Raw genomic sequence first — 19,676 nt, 5'->3', positions numbered from 1 at the left:
TTCTCTTTGTGATGATTTCCAGCTCCTAAGGAAAATAAGATAGGGATGAAAATTTTTTTTTCCTAAAATTGTGCTGGGGTTGTAGTGATTGGTAATGTATTCTTAGCTGGTTGGTCTCCCTGCCTTATTTCTCCCTACTCTAGTCCATTCTCCACTCAGCTGCCAAAAGGATCTTCCACAGGCTCTGGTCTGACCATGTTACTCTCCCCCTTATTCAGTAAACTCCAATGGCTCTCTTACCTCCAGGATCAAATTAAAAATCCTCTTGTTTTAGCTTTTAAAGCCCTTCACAAATGTAAAGCCTTTTACCTTTCAAGTCTTCTTGCCCTTTACCTTCTTTCATGTACTCTACAATCTAGGAACACTGAGCTTCTTGCTTGTTCTCGTAGCATGCTTCCTTTCTCATCTCCAAGACTTTTTACTGACTGTCCCCCATGCCTAGAATGTTCTCCCTTCACATCTGGCTCATGGTTTTGTTCAAATCTCAGCTAAAATCTCACCATTTTCAAGAAGCCTTCCCCAATTGCCCTCAAAGCCTAATGCCTTCCTTCTGAGATTACAAATTATTTCCCTCAAATATATCATGGTTGTTTGAATGTTTTCTTCCCCATTAGAATATGAGCTCCTCGAGGGCAGGAACTGTTTTTACCTTTCTTTATATTCTCATTGCTTAGTATAGTGCCTGGCACATAGTAAGTGCTTAATAAATACTGATTGATTTGATCTGAGGACTCACCATCCACCTCTTCATCCTTATTGATTTGTGTTAAGGACTGAGCAGGAGAAGCACTTAGTAGATTGATGGTGAATGAGAGCAAATACTGCCTTCATAAGAAGTCAGTCTGTTTGTTAAAGGTCAGAACCAACAGACAAGTAGGTCTTAGAAGTCCATTCTAGTGTTCAGCCTACCAGCTTGCTGCCTGAAGGCCAAATGAAAATAAATGCAAGGCGATGTTATGGGAACCCAGTCTTATATAAGTGAAATTCATCCAGTGGTCAGAAGAAACAGAAGTAAGATGGCTGTAAGGGAGGCAGTAGTTACAGCTATAGCATGCCAAGCAGTCACAACAATGCCATTCCCTGAGAAAATATCAGTGGTATTTGTCAGAGTATGAAGTATAAACTGTAACTATTCTTGAGCTATGTGAATTCTGTGGGGAATGTGACTGGTGGCAGCCACAACAGTCAAAAGCAGTGGCTATCTATCACTTTATCAGGGGAAAAGGGATAAAGTAATCATGTGCTCAGCAATATTTGGCGTCTCTGCCTCTATGACCAGAGTGAAATTGCTACCAATGAGACTGAAATGGCATGGGTGAGTTTGTTCACAGCATTATTTCATTCTGCCAAAAGACTGTCTGGGCACTGGGGAGCACTAACATGGCCTACTAAAATGAGCAAAGTTCTACCACTGGTCCAGTTCTCAACCACCAAGGAAGGCCCATGGCAACAGTCCAGGAGTCTCCATGAATGATGATTCGCTCTATTTCCATATGTAAGGCAATGTCACAGGCCATCTGAGCAGCCCAAAGTTCAACCCCCTGTGTGAATTGCCCAGGCATCTAGTCACTTAGTGACTCACTAGAAATTGTGTTGAGCCTGCTAGAGGATCAGTGTAGAATCATAACAGGCAGAGCCAGGTGTCATGGTGGTTCTCTGAAACGTTCAAATCCTGGTGTTTGTCTTTATAGGTAATATGGGTCCTCTAAAACTTAACAAGGTAACAAAGCATTCACCTGCCTTATTGATTGGAAAACCCATTGACAGGCTTTTATCTCACATCATGTTGGGTATAGACTGAATGTGTCTAATCCATGGATCACCCCCGAATAGTACTGATCTTGAAGGCTCCTCTGTCTTTCTGAGGGTAAAGTCTTCCATCCATAAGAGCAGAAATAGGAGACAACTGCCTATATAGCAGTGGGTAGTCTCAGAGGAATCTCCAGCTGCTACAATGCCAACTATCAGTAGAATGATGAAAGAAAACTGCAAAGGGTAGGGACATTGGGGGGGGGGTGCCTCTCCAGAGGCATGCTATAAAAGTATATTGAAGGCAGTTTGGTGGCACAGTTGATAGCACTGGGCTTGGAGTCAGGAAGACTCATCTTCATGAGTTCAAATCCAGCTTCAGATGCTTACTAGCTGTGTGACCCTGAGCAAGTCACTAATCCTATTTGCTTCAGTTCCTCATCTGTAAAATGAGCTGGAAAAGAAAATGGCAAACCACTCCAGTATTTTTGCCAAGAAGAGTTAGATTTGACTGAAACAACTGAAAAACAAATAGAAGTATGTTAAGTGCCTTTCCGTATGAAAATGCATTGTTCTTGACAACCCCAGGTTAGAAAAAACAGTCATTCACTAACTCAGTAACACTGTATTGATAAACTAAGGAATAGCTACTATCCTTAACCACTACTACCATATCAAGGAAGTGGGGAAGTGATAGGGGTGACCAGTACCACCTTCAATTTCTTAGGCACCAACTCTCATTGGCCTTCCACATTGCATTATTGGAGGGAGAGGAGATGTGTCTTTCATATCTGCCATGAAGGTAGAAATTTCACATGGCACTGCTGTTTGTTAATGGTATGGAGTGGGAGCGTGGATCATCCTCCTATATCATCTTAATTTAACCCCATAGGGTGGCTCCCCCCAAACCTCTTACCTCTTTAAGGATTCCATGGCTAATCTGAGTACAGTCCACAGGGATGATGGTCATCTGACTTACCATATCCAGCAGACCCATAAATGTCTGATCTTCACCCTCTACCCAATAAACTGTCACCTGGGCCTATGGTCTCTAATCCACTTTCAGTCCAAAGGTAAAAACAGAGAGTAGATTTGGGGAATGTGCCTTTACCCCTGACGACGTGATTTCTGAAGGCCTACATTATTTTCCTTCCTCTCTTACTGATAATTACTAACTAAGGTGCAAAAATGACCATTGATGTCCCTCTTAGTAAAGTTCTGTTTTAATTACCAGGTCCATAATGACCACCTAAACAAGGCTTCTTCTGTCCCCATCTTGTCAGGCTAGGCCACCTCTTGGGTCTTTTTGTTATTAATCATGAAAGACTAGAAGGAAATATTCATTTGTTATCCAGGAGTACTTGACAAAGAAAGGGATAATTACCCTGCACTCATCTTTTATATTATATCAATTTTAATTTTATTAATAATTTGTGATAAGGGTTGGTAAGACTTTTTTTAATTGAGGAAAAACAGGCTAATTAAGAGGGAAGATTTTCCTTTCATCATATGACTAGTATCATATTGAGTACTGTAGAACAATTAAGAAACAGCACTGAAAATAACTTAGCCTTATAATAGCAACTAGTACTCTAGAAATATACGCTGCCCCAAATCAAATATTATTCAAAAGATGGAAAAACTAGGGGTTTTGTTGTTGTTTGTGGGTTTTTTTTTTTGGTTTGTTTAATTTATTGATCTATTTTGTGAAATTTAAGAAATCTGTAGCTATTAAAAATCAACAGTAGATACAACATGGTCTGATTATCTGAGATCTCTCCCAGGAGTATGTGGGCACAAGGGTGAAATCAAGTCATTAAAATAGTTGTAAGCTTCGCAAATAATAGATTCATTTAATTTTAATATATTTGAAATATTTATAGCCACTTTATATTCTGCTTTGTGTTTCTTTTTTGTTTTATTTTGTTTTCCTGGGATTTTTTCCCCTTAATTTTCTAGCTATACTTCAAAATTAATTAATGATTTTTCCTTCCCTCCCTTCCTTCATTACTTCACCTTTCTTTCTCTTATTTGCTCCCTTCCTCCCTTTTTTATCATAAACTTAATAACTGTCAGTAAAAGAAAAAGAGGTACAATGGAAAGAGGTCTAAATTTGGAAACAGAGGACCTGGGTTCAAATCCCAATTCTGGTGATAGAATGGAGGGCAGATTGAGGGAAGGATTATTCAGAATGAACACCATCTTGGGGTGGGGGGAAGGGCGAGATAGGGAGAAAATTTGGAACTCAAAATTTTGTGAAGTTGAATGTTGAAAACTAAAAATAAATAAACAAATCCCAATTCTGTCATATACTAGCAATGGACAAATTATTTAACATCTCTGGGCTTCAGTTTCTGTTTATGTCAAATGAAGTGATTGGTTGGAGTAGTTGACCTTCAAGGGCCCTTCCAACTCTAAGTCTGTATTTCTAAGTTTGTGCCTGGTGATAAGCATATATAACAAGGGTCAAAATTTTAATACAAATCCTTAGCTTTTAACAAGGCAAAACCAAATGAATTAACAAATACGTTTGCTCTTTGTCCTCTTCCTGCCTTGCTTAAATTAAGTTCTGCCACTTTTGGCCTTGCTTTTTATTCCTTCCTTGATTAGTGACTTTTCCTTTATTTCTTTTCCATATTTTGTGTATGTGTGTATGTGACAGGGCCTAATGCAGGAAATCAATGATTTGAGATTAAGAGTTGGTGAAATGGACAATGAGAGACTTCAATATGAGAAAAAGCTTAAATCTACCAAAGTAAGTGACATTTACTAGGTGTACACAGTCCTTAAGTGTGTTAATCCAGATCTCACCTTTTCCTAATAATATGAAAATATGGATAATGAAGAATAATGTATATAAAAAAAAAAGAGTTCCCTCAAATGGGAACCTCCTAAAGTTTCCCCTGTGTCTCTGAAGGAAAACCAGAATCTGATTTATTATAGAAATCTTAATTTGTCATTTCTCTGATTATCTAACCTCCTTGTAAACTGATTCTCTTCTCTAAGCTATTTAGCTTTGTTTTTTTCTATCTTTAGTTTTCTTTCACTGCTCTATCTCTGTTACCAGTCTTTAATGGCCAAACTTTCTAGCATGAAAATCAAGGTGGGGCAGATGCAGTATGAAAAGCAGCGGCTGGAACAAAAATGCCAGACATTAAAGGTGGAGTAGACGATGGATGGTTGGACCTTTGTGTTTCCTGTTAAACTGTGTTTATGTCTCCATGTGACTGGCATGCTTTCTTAACGTGCATTAATTTTTCTTTGTGCCATGTAGCCTGATTATTTTTAAAGTCATAAACTACTTATTAAAATATTCTGAAGCATGAGCATATCCTACCTTTTTCAGAAAGTTTTTGGAACAAAAATTAAGGCAACAACACACAAGTGAATAGAGTTGGGGGAGTGAATAGAGTTGGGGGAGAGAAGAAGGAAGGAAAGAGCAAAATGAATTTGAAAGTTAAATATAACTTACAGTTATATTAGACCTAACTTTCTACTTGTTAGATTGTTAAGCCACAAAATTTTACCTTCCAAAGAAGTTCATTTCATCTTTACAGTAAACTATATTTGTTTCTACCATCTGTGCAACTTGTTGAAAAAAGAAAAGAAGGGAAATGCAGTGAGGGAGACAGAAGGTTAGATGCTCTTGGTCTGACATAATTATTTCATATCACAGGGAGAATGGCATTCCTTTCCTTTCCACTCTCTTTTAAACACTCTGTTTCTCTGCTCCTTCTATTACATTTAATAAAAATTTTTAAAAAAAATTTTTAATGGGGCCTTCTTTGAGGGGCTCTGAAATATCTTTTTTGTCTTGATTATATGAAGAGTGTCCGGCACTATCCTATCAAGAGTCTTTTTTTTTAAAGTGATGAAGATAAATGTTATGTTTCTTAGTGTTCACAAGCTTCCCTTTCTGAGTTTAAATTGTCCCTCCCCCCCAAAAAACCCACCAATAGAATCCAGTTTAAGAGCTTTCCTCTAAAATTCTGTATGAGGAAAACAATCAAGCAATTTATGTTAAGCTTGAGAACTGACCACTTGTCAAGTGCTAGCTATTATTTTAACCTCTTTTTCTTTTTAAAAAAATACTTTATTGATATTTTTTACATTGCCTAAATTTCTTCCAGTATCCCTGTACCTTCTGTCTTCCTAAGAGTCTTCCTGTATAACAAAGAATATTTTTAGAGAGAAAATAAAAGAAAGGAGAAGGGGAAGCAGAAGGGTGAAATCAGCAAAACTGATTAGTACGTCAAAAAAGTTTGAAGATATATACAATGTTCCTTGCACACATTATTATTATTATTATTATCATCATTTTCTCCATTGTTACATTGGCTTTTATTCTTTTGCTTTGGTTATAAGTGTTAACTGGTTTCATGTTCTGATGAAGTTGGCCTGATGTGTGAAAGAACTCTACTTCTGGATAACAAGTATGGATGTTATCTTATTCTGATGAGATGGCATGTACATTAGCATCTGTCCATTATATTTTGCCTTCCTGACTTAAAACATCCAATCTAATTATCTTTTGTTCCCCCCCCCCCCCAATTTTTTTTTTATTTTAACCAAAAATAAACAAGCCTTTATCCAGTATAAGATTCAAACTTTGGAGAGGCCTGACCTATCACTTTCATTTTATCTCTCTCTCCCATTGATAGCCTACTCCCTAACATCATTTGATAGAATTATAGCTATGTTATCTTTAATTGGTCATGCTTTAATTGGCCTGTCTTTCATGCATTTGGCTGGTTTCTGAGTTTGACTCTAAATTCTTGGAAAGTTTTCATTTGAACATATTAAAATAGGTGTGATACATTTCTAAACTATCTCTAAGACAAATGTATTTTTAACCATGTTATTCTGTCTTTTATTCAGGATGAGCTTACATCTTTAAAAGAACAGCTGGAAGAAAAGGAATCCGAAGTGAAAAGATTACAAGAAAAACTGGTTTGCAAAATGAAAGGAGAAGGAATTGAAGTAATTGATAGAGGTAAGAATGAATACTTTTAGAACAGAGGCTAGAAAAGACTTCCAGAGGTCATATAGTTCTGTCCTATAGTGAAATCCTCCAAGGTATATAGAGGCAGAGATGTGCAAGGAAATGTTTAACAACTGGCTCTTCATTAAAAAAATTACCCACAACACACTTAAGTTTAATCTGCATTATTAACATTTTCTCCATCAATTTCTTAAGATTAGAAAATTGCATATATATATATGTATATGTGTGTGTATACGTGTGTGTGTGTGTGTATATATATATTTATATACACACACACATACATATATACGTGTGTGTGTTCAAGCCCTGATTTTTAGCATTTGCCAGTTTCTGAGGTTTAAATGCTAACACTGCAAATTTAACAATTGGCTCTCAGTAGGTAGTATGAGCTGACTCCAGAATACCCCCGTCTTAACTATAAAGATCTAGGGAAAAAAGAGTCAGTTGCTTCTCTTAGTAGTTCACTTCAGTTTGACAAATTGTGTATTTTCTTCACAGAATTATTGAACTAGTAAATTCCTATAATTGGTACATATATAATACAAAAAAGTACTGAAGGGCAGGAAGCCATTATCATGCCCCAGAATTATTCCTGAGGTTACAGAACCTCCTCTCTGCACTGCATGCAGAATGAGACTAGCGAAGGGGTACAGAATCCTCTTCTGTCCTTGAGGAAGAAGGAAGAGATGTTCTTCCTTGGCAACCCTGTGAGGTATTCCTACCTGATTGAGGACAGCCAGGTATGGTCGAACCAGCCTGACTTAGAAAAGGAGATTATTACACAAAATATCACAAAATAGATCACAAAATAGAAAAGGCTCAAAATACGGTTTCCTATTGTAACTTAAGCTAACTTCCAATCCACTGGGTTTTCCTGCACAGATGAAAACTGTAAAAAGAAGCTCAAAGAAAAAAGTAAGGTTTTTGGAATCTTTACATCAACATTTATTGTTTCAGAAGTATGATCCATGTAACTTTGCATGTGTATTAAAATGTTGCTTTTACCAAACCTGTCAAATTGCTTCATCAATAAGCTTTCTGTGTCTTCATAGTATTAAACAAACAAAAAAAAACAAAAATAAAGAATTGTTGTGTACATTCAAGATCATCTTTTTGTTCTAGCTCCGAGAGTATACGATTCCCGGTGAACCACCACCACAATAGTTAACCCATTTATAACAACGCTTTAAGGTTTACATAATAAATTATTAGTCCTATTTTATAGAGGAGGAAATTGAGGTCCAAAGGGGTTGTTGGTTCTCAAACTCTGTCTCCTAACTCAAATCCCAGAACTCTTTCTGGTACTGGGACTACCCTTTAGATAGCAAATTATACTTGCCTTAAGAACTTAATGTCTGAAAAAGAAAGCTTTGTAAGCTCTTACCTCATGTTCCCTTAACTTTATCAGTCTGCAAGAGCAACCTACTCCCTTCAGTCATATTAGAGTTGTATGTATAAGGAAGAATGCTTAGAATGAAGACAGAATAATAGGAATAGGTCTAGGGACTGGCTGAAGGCTGGACCTGGAATATCATAGGTATAGGGAACTCCCAGGTGAAAAACCTCCACTAATTCAGGTTAATGCCCAGTCTTGCAAGACTGACTAGAGCACTCAAAGGTTATGTGAGTTACCTAAGGTCACATAGCCATTATGAGTCACAGGCAGGACTTGGACCTAGGTGTCCCTGGCTTCATGGCCAGCTCTCCATTCATTACATCACATTGCCTCAAGCAGAATGATATACTGGAAAAAGTACTAAGATTAGAATCAGGAGAACAGGATGCAGAGCCCAGCTCTGATCCTGCCTGACTGCAGCGAAATCCTTCTCTGTGATTAAGTTTCCTCACCTATAAATGGGGCTAATAATACTCGCCCTTTCTGTCTCATAGGAGAGGCACCATGGTACAGTGGTTAAAAGGATGATCATAGAGTTATGAAAACTTGGATTCAGGTTTTGTCTCTGACACGTACGAGTGGACAAGTCATTTAACCTCTCAATGCCTCAGGTAACTGAGTTACAGACCAGTTGCCAGTTGGTATTGGTGGAGGGATTTTCTATGCTAGTACCAATGAAATCAGAGGTTAAGACCTCACTCACACACCCCCAAAATCTTTATCATTGGATTGTTATAGAAAAAAAGCACTTTGTAAACCTTAAAATGCTACATAAATATGGATTATTTTTATGGTAAATGGGTAGAAATATGGAGTGCTATAAGCATCTGTCTCATTTACTTTGATCCTTGTTCTTCAAAAACTGTTTGAATAGTCTGGAAGTTTATAGATGAAGCAAAATATTTATTATCTCTTTCTATGGAACATTAATAATAGCTCACCTTTTCAAGAAGTCACCATTCAGCATGTGTGTTTATCTTAATACTCACCTCTATCGCTGCACCAAGCTATTGTCATTCGTATATTTGTAATGGTTATGACTAAACATCATTAGCTCTTACCTCATTCTGGACACAATCCATCACCTTCATCCATTACCTGTTGTAGATGGCTTTGCTTTCTGGGGGGACAAAAAAAAACCAACAAGTTTTTTTATCGTTGTTTTAACTTTGTTGTTATATTTGAAGTTTGTTTTCATTCTTCTGGGTAGATTTTTGTAGCTCTCATGTTTTGGGAGAGGCAGCAGTGACGGGGAAGGGGTGTCAAAGTTGAATGTGTTCATTTTTGACTTTTCAGATTTTAGCATAATGTGTGTATTTTTAGGCTCAGTTTTTGTAAGTAGACGGAATCATTTAATAGGTTTATATTAAAACATTTTAATCTGAAAACTGAAGAAGTTATATGTGTCCTGTTTGCCAGCAGTCCACCCATGTTATAGTAGTGGGACCTAGACTGACTCTTGGGGTATTGTATATTTCCAGATATTGAAGTACAGAAAATGAAAAAATCTATGGAGTCCCTGATGGCAGCAAATGAGGAAAAGGTAGATATGGACAAAATTAAATACTTATTTGATGTCATTGCAAATGCCTCCCTTTTCAGTCACAGTATCCTTTTGTGCAAATGAATGGCAGGACATACCTGAAGCCTAGTCAGAACTAGTGACTAAGATTCCTTCCCTCTCCATCAGTTTCTAGTTTCAGCTGTGGCTATCTGAGGAAGAGGAGGAAAAGAAAGTGCCAGCTACACTAACTTTTATGAGTCAAACTTGGCTGTTTTTGCAATCTGATACGCTAATTTTTTTGAGTGCAAAAAGATTTCAGTCACAAAAATCTGCCTGTTATGTGAGAGGCTGAGCAAAAATAACATTTTAAAATACAATATGAGCAGTATGCTACATTAGCATTTTCCTAATGAGTTTTGAGTTGGGCATATCATGTCTTAGGCCTTGCTATATTTATGTTATCTGTTCCCAGTCTATTTGTTTTCTGATTCTTTCCTGTTCTTTCATTTTCCTCTTTAATTTTTCTCTTACTCCTTCATATTTACAATTTTTATTCCAATGAAACAATTTTTCTTCCTCCTACTCTTCTGTTCCCTAAGTTATTTTTGCCCATTGACTGAACACACACACACATACATGCATACATACATATATATATATATATATACACACACATATACATACACATACATACACACACCTTCTTTTGTGAAGATTTAATAAGCCTTTATTGAAAAGTATGAATAACTGTCCAAGTTCACTAAGTAAGGCTTTGGTACCATAAATACCCTTCCTCATAGTAACAAAATTGCCAAAATTATTTTCTCATAGGACCGAAAAATTGAAGATCTTAGACAATGCTTGAGCAGATACAAGAAAGTACAGGATGTGGTGATACTGTCTCAAGGAAAAAAAGGTAGAGTATTTTCTAATGTACTTAGTATCTTATCTATGTATTTTGCCTCAGTTTTTTTGCTTGCCTATGTATCTAGTCCCTATTTGAATACTTAGTTAAATACTTCCTGTAACAGGGAGCACACTGCCAATCAAGATAGCTCATTATATGGTTGGACAACTTAGAAAGCTTGTCTTCAAATTGATCCAAAATATGTCTGCATATCACTTTTATTTATTATTTAATATGTGGGGAGGGAACACTGAAATGCTTTGTTAAAAGTCATTTGACAACACTTTGCAGCTTTATGAGTTCCTTTTCTGCCTTTAGGGCTAAGTGTCCTACTCATAATGGATGTTTATTTGGCTTCAAAGGTTGTAAACTATTCATTTATCTCGTAATTACAGACTCAGAATTAGAGAGCTGTAAGATATCTAGTTCACCCCGCCCCCATTTTTCAGTGGATCCCCCAATAGAGAAGAGTACAATTGACAGTCTTAAAATTAAAAACAGATTAATGAGGTATACTTTTGTGGTGGGATTACCCTGGATTTTTGTTTTCTGTATCCATTTCTTGAAAAAAAATTGGCCAATATCTATTGTATGCAAGATACAAACCCACAAGAATACAAAAGTATTCTGATAAGCACAAAATATAGACTGTCACCTTTCTCATTCTAGGTGCTCTACTGCTGTTGTTATAGCATTAGTTGATATCAGTTTGGGGTTTTTTGTTTTGTTTTGTTTTGTTTTGGTTTTTTGTTTTGTTTTTTGGTCATGTTACATTGCTTCTGGGCATGTAGTCTACTAATATTCTCAGGTCTTTCTCAGACAAATTACTATCTAGAGATCACCTTCCCCATATTTGTACTTTTTTTGGTTTGTTTTTGTTTTTTATTTGGGCTAGGCAATGGGGTTCAGTGACTTGCCCAGGGTCACACAGCTAGTAGTAAGTGTTATGTGTCTGAGGCTGAATTTGAACTCAGGTTCTCCTGAATCCAGGGCTGGTGTTCTCCAGTCCTAATGAAGGCGTAAGTTGGTATTATTATTTTTTTTTTGTCTGTTTCACATACTTGACTTGTATTGAGCTTGTACTCTCCTAAATCTAAAGATCTTTTTCAGATGAGTTGCTTTCTAGCTATTCCTCCCCCATGTAATATTTATAAAGGTTATTTTTGAAGTAAGATTCTACTCTTCTTAAATTTGATCATATTAGATTTGGTCCATCAAAATTTTTTTGTGTCCTTAGTCTGCCATTTAACATTTCAGCTATGCCTTTCCATTTTAAAAAATTTTTTGGCTAGGCAGTAGGCTTAAGTGACTTACCCAGGGTCACACAGCTAGTAAGTGTTATGTGTCTGAGGCCAGATTTGAACTCAGGTCCTCCTGACTCCAGGGCCGGTGGTCCATCCACTGCGCCACTTAGCTGCCCCCAAATTTTTTTCGCCAGTTCATTTCTCTCTCTTTTTTCTTTTTGGTGAGGCATTCAGTATTAAGTGACTTGCCCAGGGTCACATAGCTAGTAAGTGTTATGTGTCTGAGGCCAGATTTGAACTCAGGTCCTCCTGACTCCAAGACTGGAGCTCTATCTGCTGCATCACCTAGCTGCCCCTTCCACTTTTTGCTAATTGCAAATTCCATAACCCATCTATGTTATGCCTTTAAGTCGTTGATAAAAGTATGAAATAGCAGAAGACGAAGTAGAGCTTCCTGGGGCCTTCTACTTAACGCCACCTTCTAAGTTGATATCAAACTGTTAATGACTACTCTTTAGTCCTGGCTATTCGTAAAGTTCTGATCCAAGTAGCTGTATTATTATCTGGCCTATATGTCCATATCTTGTCCACAGGGTTACCATGAGAGAATATTAAGCATTTTTCTGAAATCTAGATAAGTTTTATCTAAAGCTTTCTCTTCATCTACCAGTCTAGTGCCATGTCAAAAAAAAAAAAAGGAAATAAGGTTATTTTGGTATGAACTGGGTTTTTTTAAAGCATTTTTCTTGTTTCTTTATTAATATAGAAAAGATCCCCAAGATTAATGGACTGGTACAAAGGATCAGGTACAAATACTGTTGAAATATATGGTTAAAAATGAAACATATAAAGGTAGGGTAGATGGAAGATGCTCTGGATTAGGTAGCCAGTCTCATTGACACTATGTGCCATCCCAGGATAAGGACCTACAGCAGTACCCCATGGAGACGTGGGAAGTTGATAAATCAGTAGTAGGACTAAACTGACAACAATTCCAAAGGGTTGAGTTTGAGGGGTCACACCATGAGAGCAATCTCTGCAGTGAAGATAAGTTGCCGTGAGGTTCTGCAATGGGACCAGGGGCTATGGGTTGGGGCTGATAGCTTGTGGCAAGATTTTGTTAATACTAGGGGAGTCAGCAGTGGGAGAGGGGTTGAAGTCATTGCCCTCGTCTCCCTACCAGTGATCACTCTTAATCTATGAGGGGCTTCAAGGCCCAGAGGGAAACTCCAAGGCCTTCTAGAGAATAGTTACAAGAAAAAAAGCACAACACTGGGCTTGGTCTATGGTTTAATAGCAACCCAAGATGAGGTGGAACCGGGAGGGGGACTGCTGCTCGTCATAGGTGGGAGTAGAACATTGAGATGTGAATGGGTTGACAGATGTGCCCATATATATATGGTAGCTGGACCAGCTTCATTCTACAAGAATAAAAAAAAAAATGGATATATAGAGTCACATAGACACTGGGAGACCTGGGATTTAGTTCCTCCTTTGCCGCTCACTAACTTTATACCATTAGATAAGTCACTTTATTTAGGCTTCCACTTCCTCTAGATAAAGAGCCTAGAGTAAAAGATAGCTCTAAGATTTTATCGTTCTGAGGAAGCCAAGGAAGTAAGGATTTCAGACTTCAGGATAGGTTCAGTGCAATGAAAGTGAGTCTATACTATAGGGGTCTGATCCAGAGAGAAAAGGTGGAAAAATATAAGGAGCCTATTCACAGCAATCGTCATGGGAAATTCCCAATCTTCCCAACCTGGGAAATGCTTGTTAATTCTAGTTTCTCAATTCTAGATGAGGAGAGATAGCCTGTTCTTTGGCATAGTGTGTACAGGGAACATAGAGAGTAGAATACATGAGGAGATGGCTTTGGCATGAGAGAACAAGAAAGGATCTAAGATCCTTTGTGGAAATCCTTCGGGTAGGGAGCACAAAGCCACTACTGCCTCTCATGTCCAGCATGCTCATGACCATTGTCCTGCCCCACCCCTATAAAGAATATGAAAACTCTTCCTAGGCGGCATATTAGTTGGTAAGGGTAAGGAGGGAGGGAAGCAGAGAGGGAGATGAGGGCTGAATCTTTGTGCTCTTTTTCCCTTCCTCTGAGGATGGCAGGTCAGTCAACTGACTCACAGATCTCTTCTATTGCAGTATTGAAAATGTGTGGTTGGACTATATAGAAATGGTGTGATTCACCCTCCATAGCCACATATCAGACATTAAGAGCCTGACCTCTGAAGTTTTACTTTCTCATGTTGGCTCCATAGATCATGGTGATAAGCAGATCTTTCTAAATTAGGTGGATTTGCTCCGGCATGGGGCCCATCCTAAGGACTCCATCATAGCATTGAATGCTGTTTTTGATTCTGATAATGCCTCTTTGATTCTGGGCATTACAGCGATATATATACTCTGATACTATCGTCATCAAAGAAATCAGCAAATTTTTGCGTAAAGTCAGGATAGAATCACTGCACCAGGCCAGTCCCCTAGGGTCCAGCCACCACCCTTAAGATAGCTAAAGGACAGAGGCAATAGCCTTGACCCAGGTTGGGGGTGCCCAGATTAGGCAGTCTGAAGGGGAAACCCTATGAGTCTCCCGGAATGAGGTGTCTGACTCTTTCAGGATACTTGATAGAGCAAGATGTGGCAAGGAATCCTCTGAAACTGTGCCCCAGGGGGATCATGTTGAGGATACCCACCCACCAAGTCTCTGTAGAGGTCACAAACTCATCCTCAGCACCCTAAGCACCACAGGGGAAAATTGGCCTTGAGCTTGTCCCAAAGCCCAGCAGGTTGAAAGTGTGCACTGTATGCCAAGTACTCAGGGAGTCCATGTCTGAGAACCAGAGAACCATGCCACCCCCCTAAGCCATGCGCTATCACCAACAGCATGTAGTCCTCCAACTCTGGGTTCACTGTAGTGTTCCAGATCTTATTTTGCTTTGGGAGGGACACATAGAAGTTCAAAAACTTATTTTGGAGACTGTAGTATCCTGGCTTCCAAGTCCCCTAGCTGAGATATGGAAGTTGGATGCTGTATAAGTAACCAGCCTTGAGGCTGCTGCTTCAGAGCACTGGCCATAGTAAACAAGCCTAGCAGGGTTTTTTGTTGTCGTTGATGTTTTCACTAATATCCTTTTTTTTTTTTTACATAGCTTTATTTTTCGTTTGTTTTTTGTTTTGTTTTGTTTTGTTTTTGGTGAGGCAATTGGGGTTAAGTGATTTGCCCAGGGTCACATAGCTAGTAAGTGTCAAGTGTCTGGTCGGAGGCCAGATTTGAACTCAGGTCCTTCCAGGCCTAGTGCTCTATCCACCTCGCCACCTAGCCACCCCCTAATATCCTTTTAATAATACTTTCTAGAGCTTTCCTAGGAATCTAAATCAAACTCTCTGGCCTATAGTTTACAGAATCCATCGCCTTTTCTGTTTTGAAAATTAAGACGTTTGTCCTTTTTCCGAAACTAAAGTACCTTTCCCATTCTCCACAGTCTTTCAGAGATTATTGATAATGCCTTTAGCAATCATATCTATCTGATAGTTTTGTATGAGATAGATTGCTACCCAAAAATGGCAGTTGTTTGTTTAAGGTTTGGGGGGGAGGTTCTTTTTTTAGAATGGGGATGGGGAGGGAATATTACCTTCTCATTGGTATTTACATGGATAACATTCACTTTATATTTTATTGTCCTTGTGCCTCTTTTCATATAAGTTTCAGAAAAGCTTTAAGTTGTATTTGGTAAGAAGCTTTAGGCATGGACTCAATTAGAACTAGTGTTCTTTAGTGTAAACCTGGTCACTGTGTGTAGAAGGGATTTGCTTCTTAATCCACCAGATTAGCTGAATGACTATGGAGGAGATGCTTCTCTTCTCTGGCCCTAATGCTATATCTTCAGTAAGCAGGAGTCAGAGTAGGTCCTTTGTAAGATTCCTTCCACCCCTAAACTTCATTGAGTGTGTTATTCTACAGGAGAGTCCATTAGATGGAACTAATTGGTGGAGGGGGTGAAGTCACTATTGCAACTGAGAACACATTTGCATGTCCTTTAGTACATTGGATTTCAATAATCACATGGCTCTACTATTAGTATAGGGGCAGCTATGTGTTGCAGTGGAGTGCCAGGCCTGGAGTCAGAAGACTCATCTTATTGAGTTCAAATCTGGCCTTAGACACTTAGTAGCAGTGTGACCCTGGGGAAATCACTTGACCCTGTTTGCCTCAGTTTCCTTATCTAAAATCAGCTGGAGAAGGAAATGGCAAATCATTCCAGTATCTTTGCCAAGAAAACTCGAAAATACGGTCACGAAGAATCAGACACAACTGAAAATGACCAAATAACAAAAACTATTAGTATAGCTCACAGGTTTTAATTTCAATGATCACCTTTCCCTTTCCTGAGTTACATTTCTAATTAATTTCTCTGTTTAAGCCTGGGCATTTCTGGGAAAATTTTGTCATTAAAAAAAGTTTTGTAGTTTTTCCAAATTATTTTGATATTTGTATATTTAAAGAATTAACTGTTTGTTTTTCCAGTTTCATGTTTCAAGATTTTGAAAGCATGTTTGATATATGCACTCTTTGCCCCAGTCAAGGTCACAACCTGTCCATACCTTTTGATGTGATCCTCGTTCGTGCCTTTTTAGAAATCTCTTATGGGGAGTGGAGGGTCCCCAATTTATTGGAGTCCTTTCTCTTGTTCTTTTAATATATTGTGGATATCACTCAAGCTCTATTTACTATCCCTCGCTCTTCCTATGTTGACAAGCTCAATAGTGCCTTTTCTGGTTATATAACAGTGATATCTTTTGGCTCACAGAAGGCACTGTGGTACAGTGGAAAGAGAGCAGACTGGATTTAGAGGCTTCAGGTTAACTTTCACCTCCTATGATTTTTTCCCTATTCGCTCAGCCTCAGTTTCGTCATCTATCAAATAACAGGCTCTGAGGATTCTTTCAGGTTTAGATCTCTAATCTCCCATTATTCTTGCTTCTATTTACAATACATTTCTCTTGCCTTCGGGATTACCTGTAATTTTGATATTTCTAAGATCATGATATTATGTGATTTATAGCCATAGCAGTTATGAAAATGAAATGATTTTAAATAGAATAATAATTTTTTTCTCAAGAGTTGAATATATTCTGAGTCAGCATGTTATGTCACTTTGAGGAAGAAGTGGGTACTCATTGGTTATTCTTAAATAAAAATTACAGATCATTCTACATTCAAGTGATGTTTAGATCCAGGTTCTTAACTTGTTTGTGTCACAGACCTCCTTTGGCAGTCCGGTGAAGTATGTTGTTCACTTCTCAGAATGTTTTTAAATAATTGAAGAAATTGCTAAATTTCATTTAGAGGTTAGTGAAAATAAAAATGTAATATTTTCCTTCATCCAAGTTCACAGACACCCTGAAATCTAGCCATGAACCTTTGGGGATTTGTGGACCTCAGGTTAAAACCTCTGGTTTAAACTGAGTTTGAAATTCTTAAGATACTCAATCCTAAAACATAAGTGTCTTTTTCAATACATAAGTTGCCTGTTCATGATAATAAAATTTATATACAATAGATAGAGAGTGCCAGGCCTGCAGTTGGGAAGACTCATCTTCTTGAGTTCAAATCTGGCCTCAGATACTTCCTAGCTGCATGACCCTGGGCAAGTCACTTGATCCTATTTGCCTCAATTTCTTTATCTTTAAAATAAGCTGGAGAAGGAAATGGCAAACCATTCCAGTATCTTTGCCAAGAAAACTCCAGAAGGGGTTGCAGAGTTGGACATGACTGAAAACAACTGAACAACAACATGCAGAATATGATCTCTAACCAGAGATCATAGTCCTAGGCTTTGTTCCAGCTATCATGAAGTTTTCATTCAATGCCAGGAAATGTGGACTCCTCGAATATGGGAATTTGGGTAGTTTTCATCCTCCTGAACTGAAGAAGGGCAGCATAATTCAGGGGACAGAATGTTAGCTGAGGAATTAAGAAGACATGGCTTCATGGCTTCATGTCTTCTTTCTGAGGTACCTTTCAATACCCCAGACAATTCTCTTAAGACATAAATCACAGAAGAGTTCCTGTTTGCATCTCTGGAGGGATGTTATACACTGAGAATTCTCAGCACTAGTGAAATCGTAGATCTGGGGGAGGAAAAAGTTTGAATCTACAATGATTATTTTCATCTCCTTTATTCATAAGACTTCCTCCAGGAATTGAAGATCGTTAGTTTAAGTATTGTCTGAATTTATGCTTTGTCTTTACCTAGGCAAAGAAGGTGAATATGAAGAATTACCTAGTTCAATTTCAGCCTTGCTGGAAATGCAGAGTGTCGGTGATCTGGAGAAAAGTCCACCTTCTACTCCAGTTACAGGATCTCCTAGCCATGATGTATTGAACACAAGTGTTCCAGAAGAGGTATTGTTTTTCTTTTTTCAGCCAAAGACAAGATTTATTAGAACATCGATCAGGAGTGGTCAAGATTTTAGGAATCCGCCATATTGGTCAGACTCTTAAGGAATCTTAAGGAAGCATTTGTATTGCTAATGTAAGGTTGCCAAATTTTAAGAATCTGGGCACCTTAATGGTGGCCAGGAGGGATCTAGGAGTGGCCAAGTAGTCTGAGGTGACTGGAGGAGGGGTCTAAGGAGGATCTGGATGGGAGTAGCCAGTAAGCTGGGTTGACTGTGAGGTAACAAGGCGGGGCACCTGGACCATGTGACCAAGGGAGAATGGAGTCTAGATAAGATTAAGGGTGGGAAGTGGCCAGGAGGCAACAGAACAGAACTGGGAGATTGGGCATAGCCACAATGAAAGGCCAGTTGAGTGGATTATATAGCCTCAGGCAAACACCAGAGATTTGACCTTGTGGGAAAGTCCTGGGCTTTTCCTTTTTGGGGTGCAGATCAAAAAGACATGGTCTTTTCCTTTTAGGTGTTCAGATCCCATCCCTATCATTCCCCCCTCAAACAAATGGGACCCAGATTATTTTGGGGTAAGGGATGAAGGTCTTGGCTTCTGAAACTGCTTCCTGCTGGCAAGGGGCATAGAGCTGTCCCTGCCTTGAGGGGGTCCCAAAGAGGAGGTTGACTGGAACCAAGCCCAGGCTGTATCCAGGGGACAATGGGGGGACAGTGGCTGGTACCCGCTGTTTGCTACCAACTGTAGGTGAATGGCCTGTAGTCTGGAAGATACAAATCTGACAGAAGAGACTGCAGGGCCCAGATATAGGGAGAAGTAAAAGTGTAAGAGCCCCATTAAAATCATTATCTGATTATCTGATCTTGTTACTTTTTCAAAAGTTTAAGTAACACTTTTGCTGGTAGAAGTTTTCCACCCCTGGGTGATGGGGTGCTTGGGTGCTTGTCCTTGGACCCCATTTCCAAGGTCAAATTTCTCCCTAGCTTCAGAAACACTATCCCTGACAGTTTCCCTCCAGCCCAAGAACCGTGTCTCTGGCAGTGACTCATGAGTGAGCCCAGTGAGGCAAACTATCTCTCCCTGCTACAAGAACAAGCTGACCTGTAGAATTTCCCTTGTATGAACAGGACCATCTTGTACCAGCAGAACTATCATGTACTGATGCCCACAGGTACTGTATAAAACCCAGAGGTCAAACTATAGACGTCAACTCCCGAAGCTGTCTTGTTACAGACATAACAGACCAAAAATATGCCCTTTAGGAACCCTCTCTTTGGGGCAGCCAGGTGGTATAGTAGATAGAGCACCAGCCCTGGATTCAGGAGGAACTGAGTTCAAATCTGGCCTCAGACACATAACACTTACTAATTGTGTGACCCTGGGCAAGTCACTTAACCCCATTGCCTAGCCAGAAAAAAACCAAAAGAACCCTCTCTTCTATGCCTCCCCC

The 19,676-nt window shown here is 38.8% G+C and overlaps 1 protein-coding gene and 1 pseudogene across 6 annotated transcripts in view; one reads left to right on the top strand and one right to left on the bottom strand.

Annotated features, from left to right (window-relative positions):
- The window catches only part of PPFIBP1 (PPFIA binding protein 1), a 208,328-nt gene that overhangs the window by 158,180 nt on the left and 30,472 nt on the right, over positions 1–19,676 (top strand). For 4 of the 6 annotated variants that reach the window (XM_027844331.1, XM_027844334.1, XM_027844330.1 and 1 more), the window contains 6 exons: positions 4,412–4,504; positions 6,628–6,742; positions 7,637–7,669; positions 9,632–9,693; positions 10,486–10,570; positions 18,075–18,223. In XM_027844331.1, the coding sequence (XP_027700132.1) occupies positions 4,412–4,504; positions 6,628–6,742; positions 7,637–7,669; positions 9,632–9,693; positions 10,486–10,570; positions 18,075–18,223 (537 nt within the window). The remainder of the gene's footprint in view (positions 1–4,411; positions 4,505–6,627; positions 6,743–7,636; positions 7,670–9,631; positions 9,694–10,485; positions 10,571–18,074; positions 18,224–19,676) is intronic. The other 2 variants (XM_027844335.1, XM_027844333.1) reach the window with 1 other exon arrangement.
- LOC114029723 lies at positions 13,925–14,893 on the bottom strand (annotated as a pseudogene).

Source organism: Vombatus ursinus, unplaced genomic scaffold (genome assembly GCF_900497805.2).
Source record: "Vombatus ursinus unplaced genomic scaffold, bare-nosed wombat genome assembly UNPS02014941.1, whole genome shotgun sequence".
In the NCBI taxonomy this organism is placed as follows: domain Eukaryota; kingdom Metazoa; phylum Chordata; class Mammalia; order Diprotodontia; family Vombatidae; genus Vombatus; species Vombatus ursinus.
Note: the sequence above shows the minus strand (reverse complement) of the source record. Positions and strands in the feature narration are given on the sequence as shown.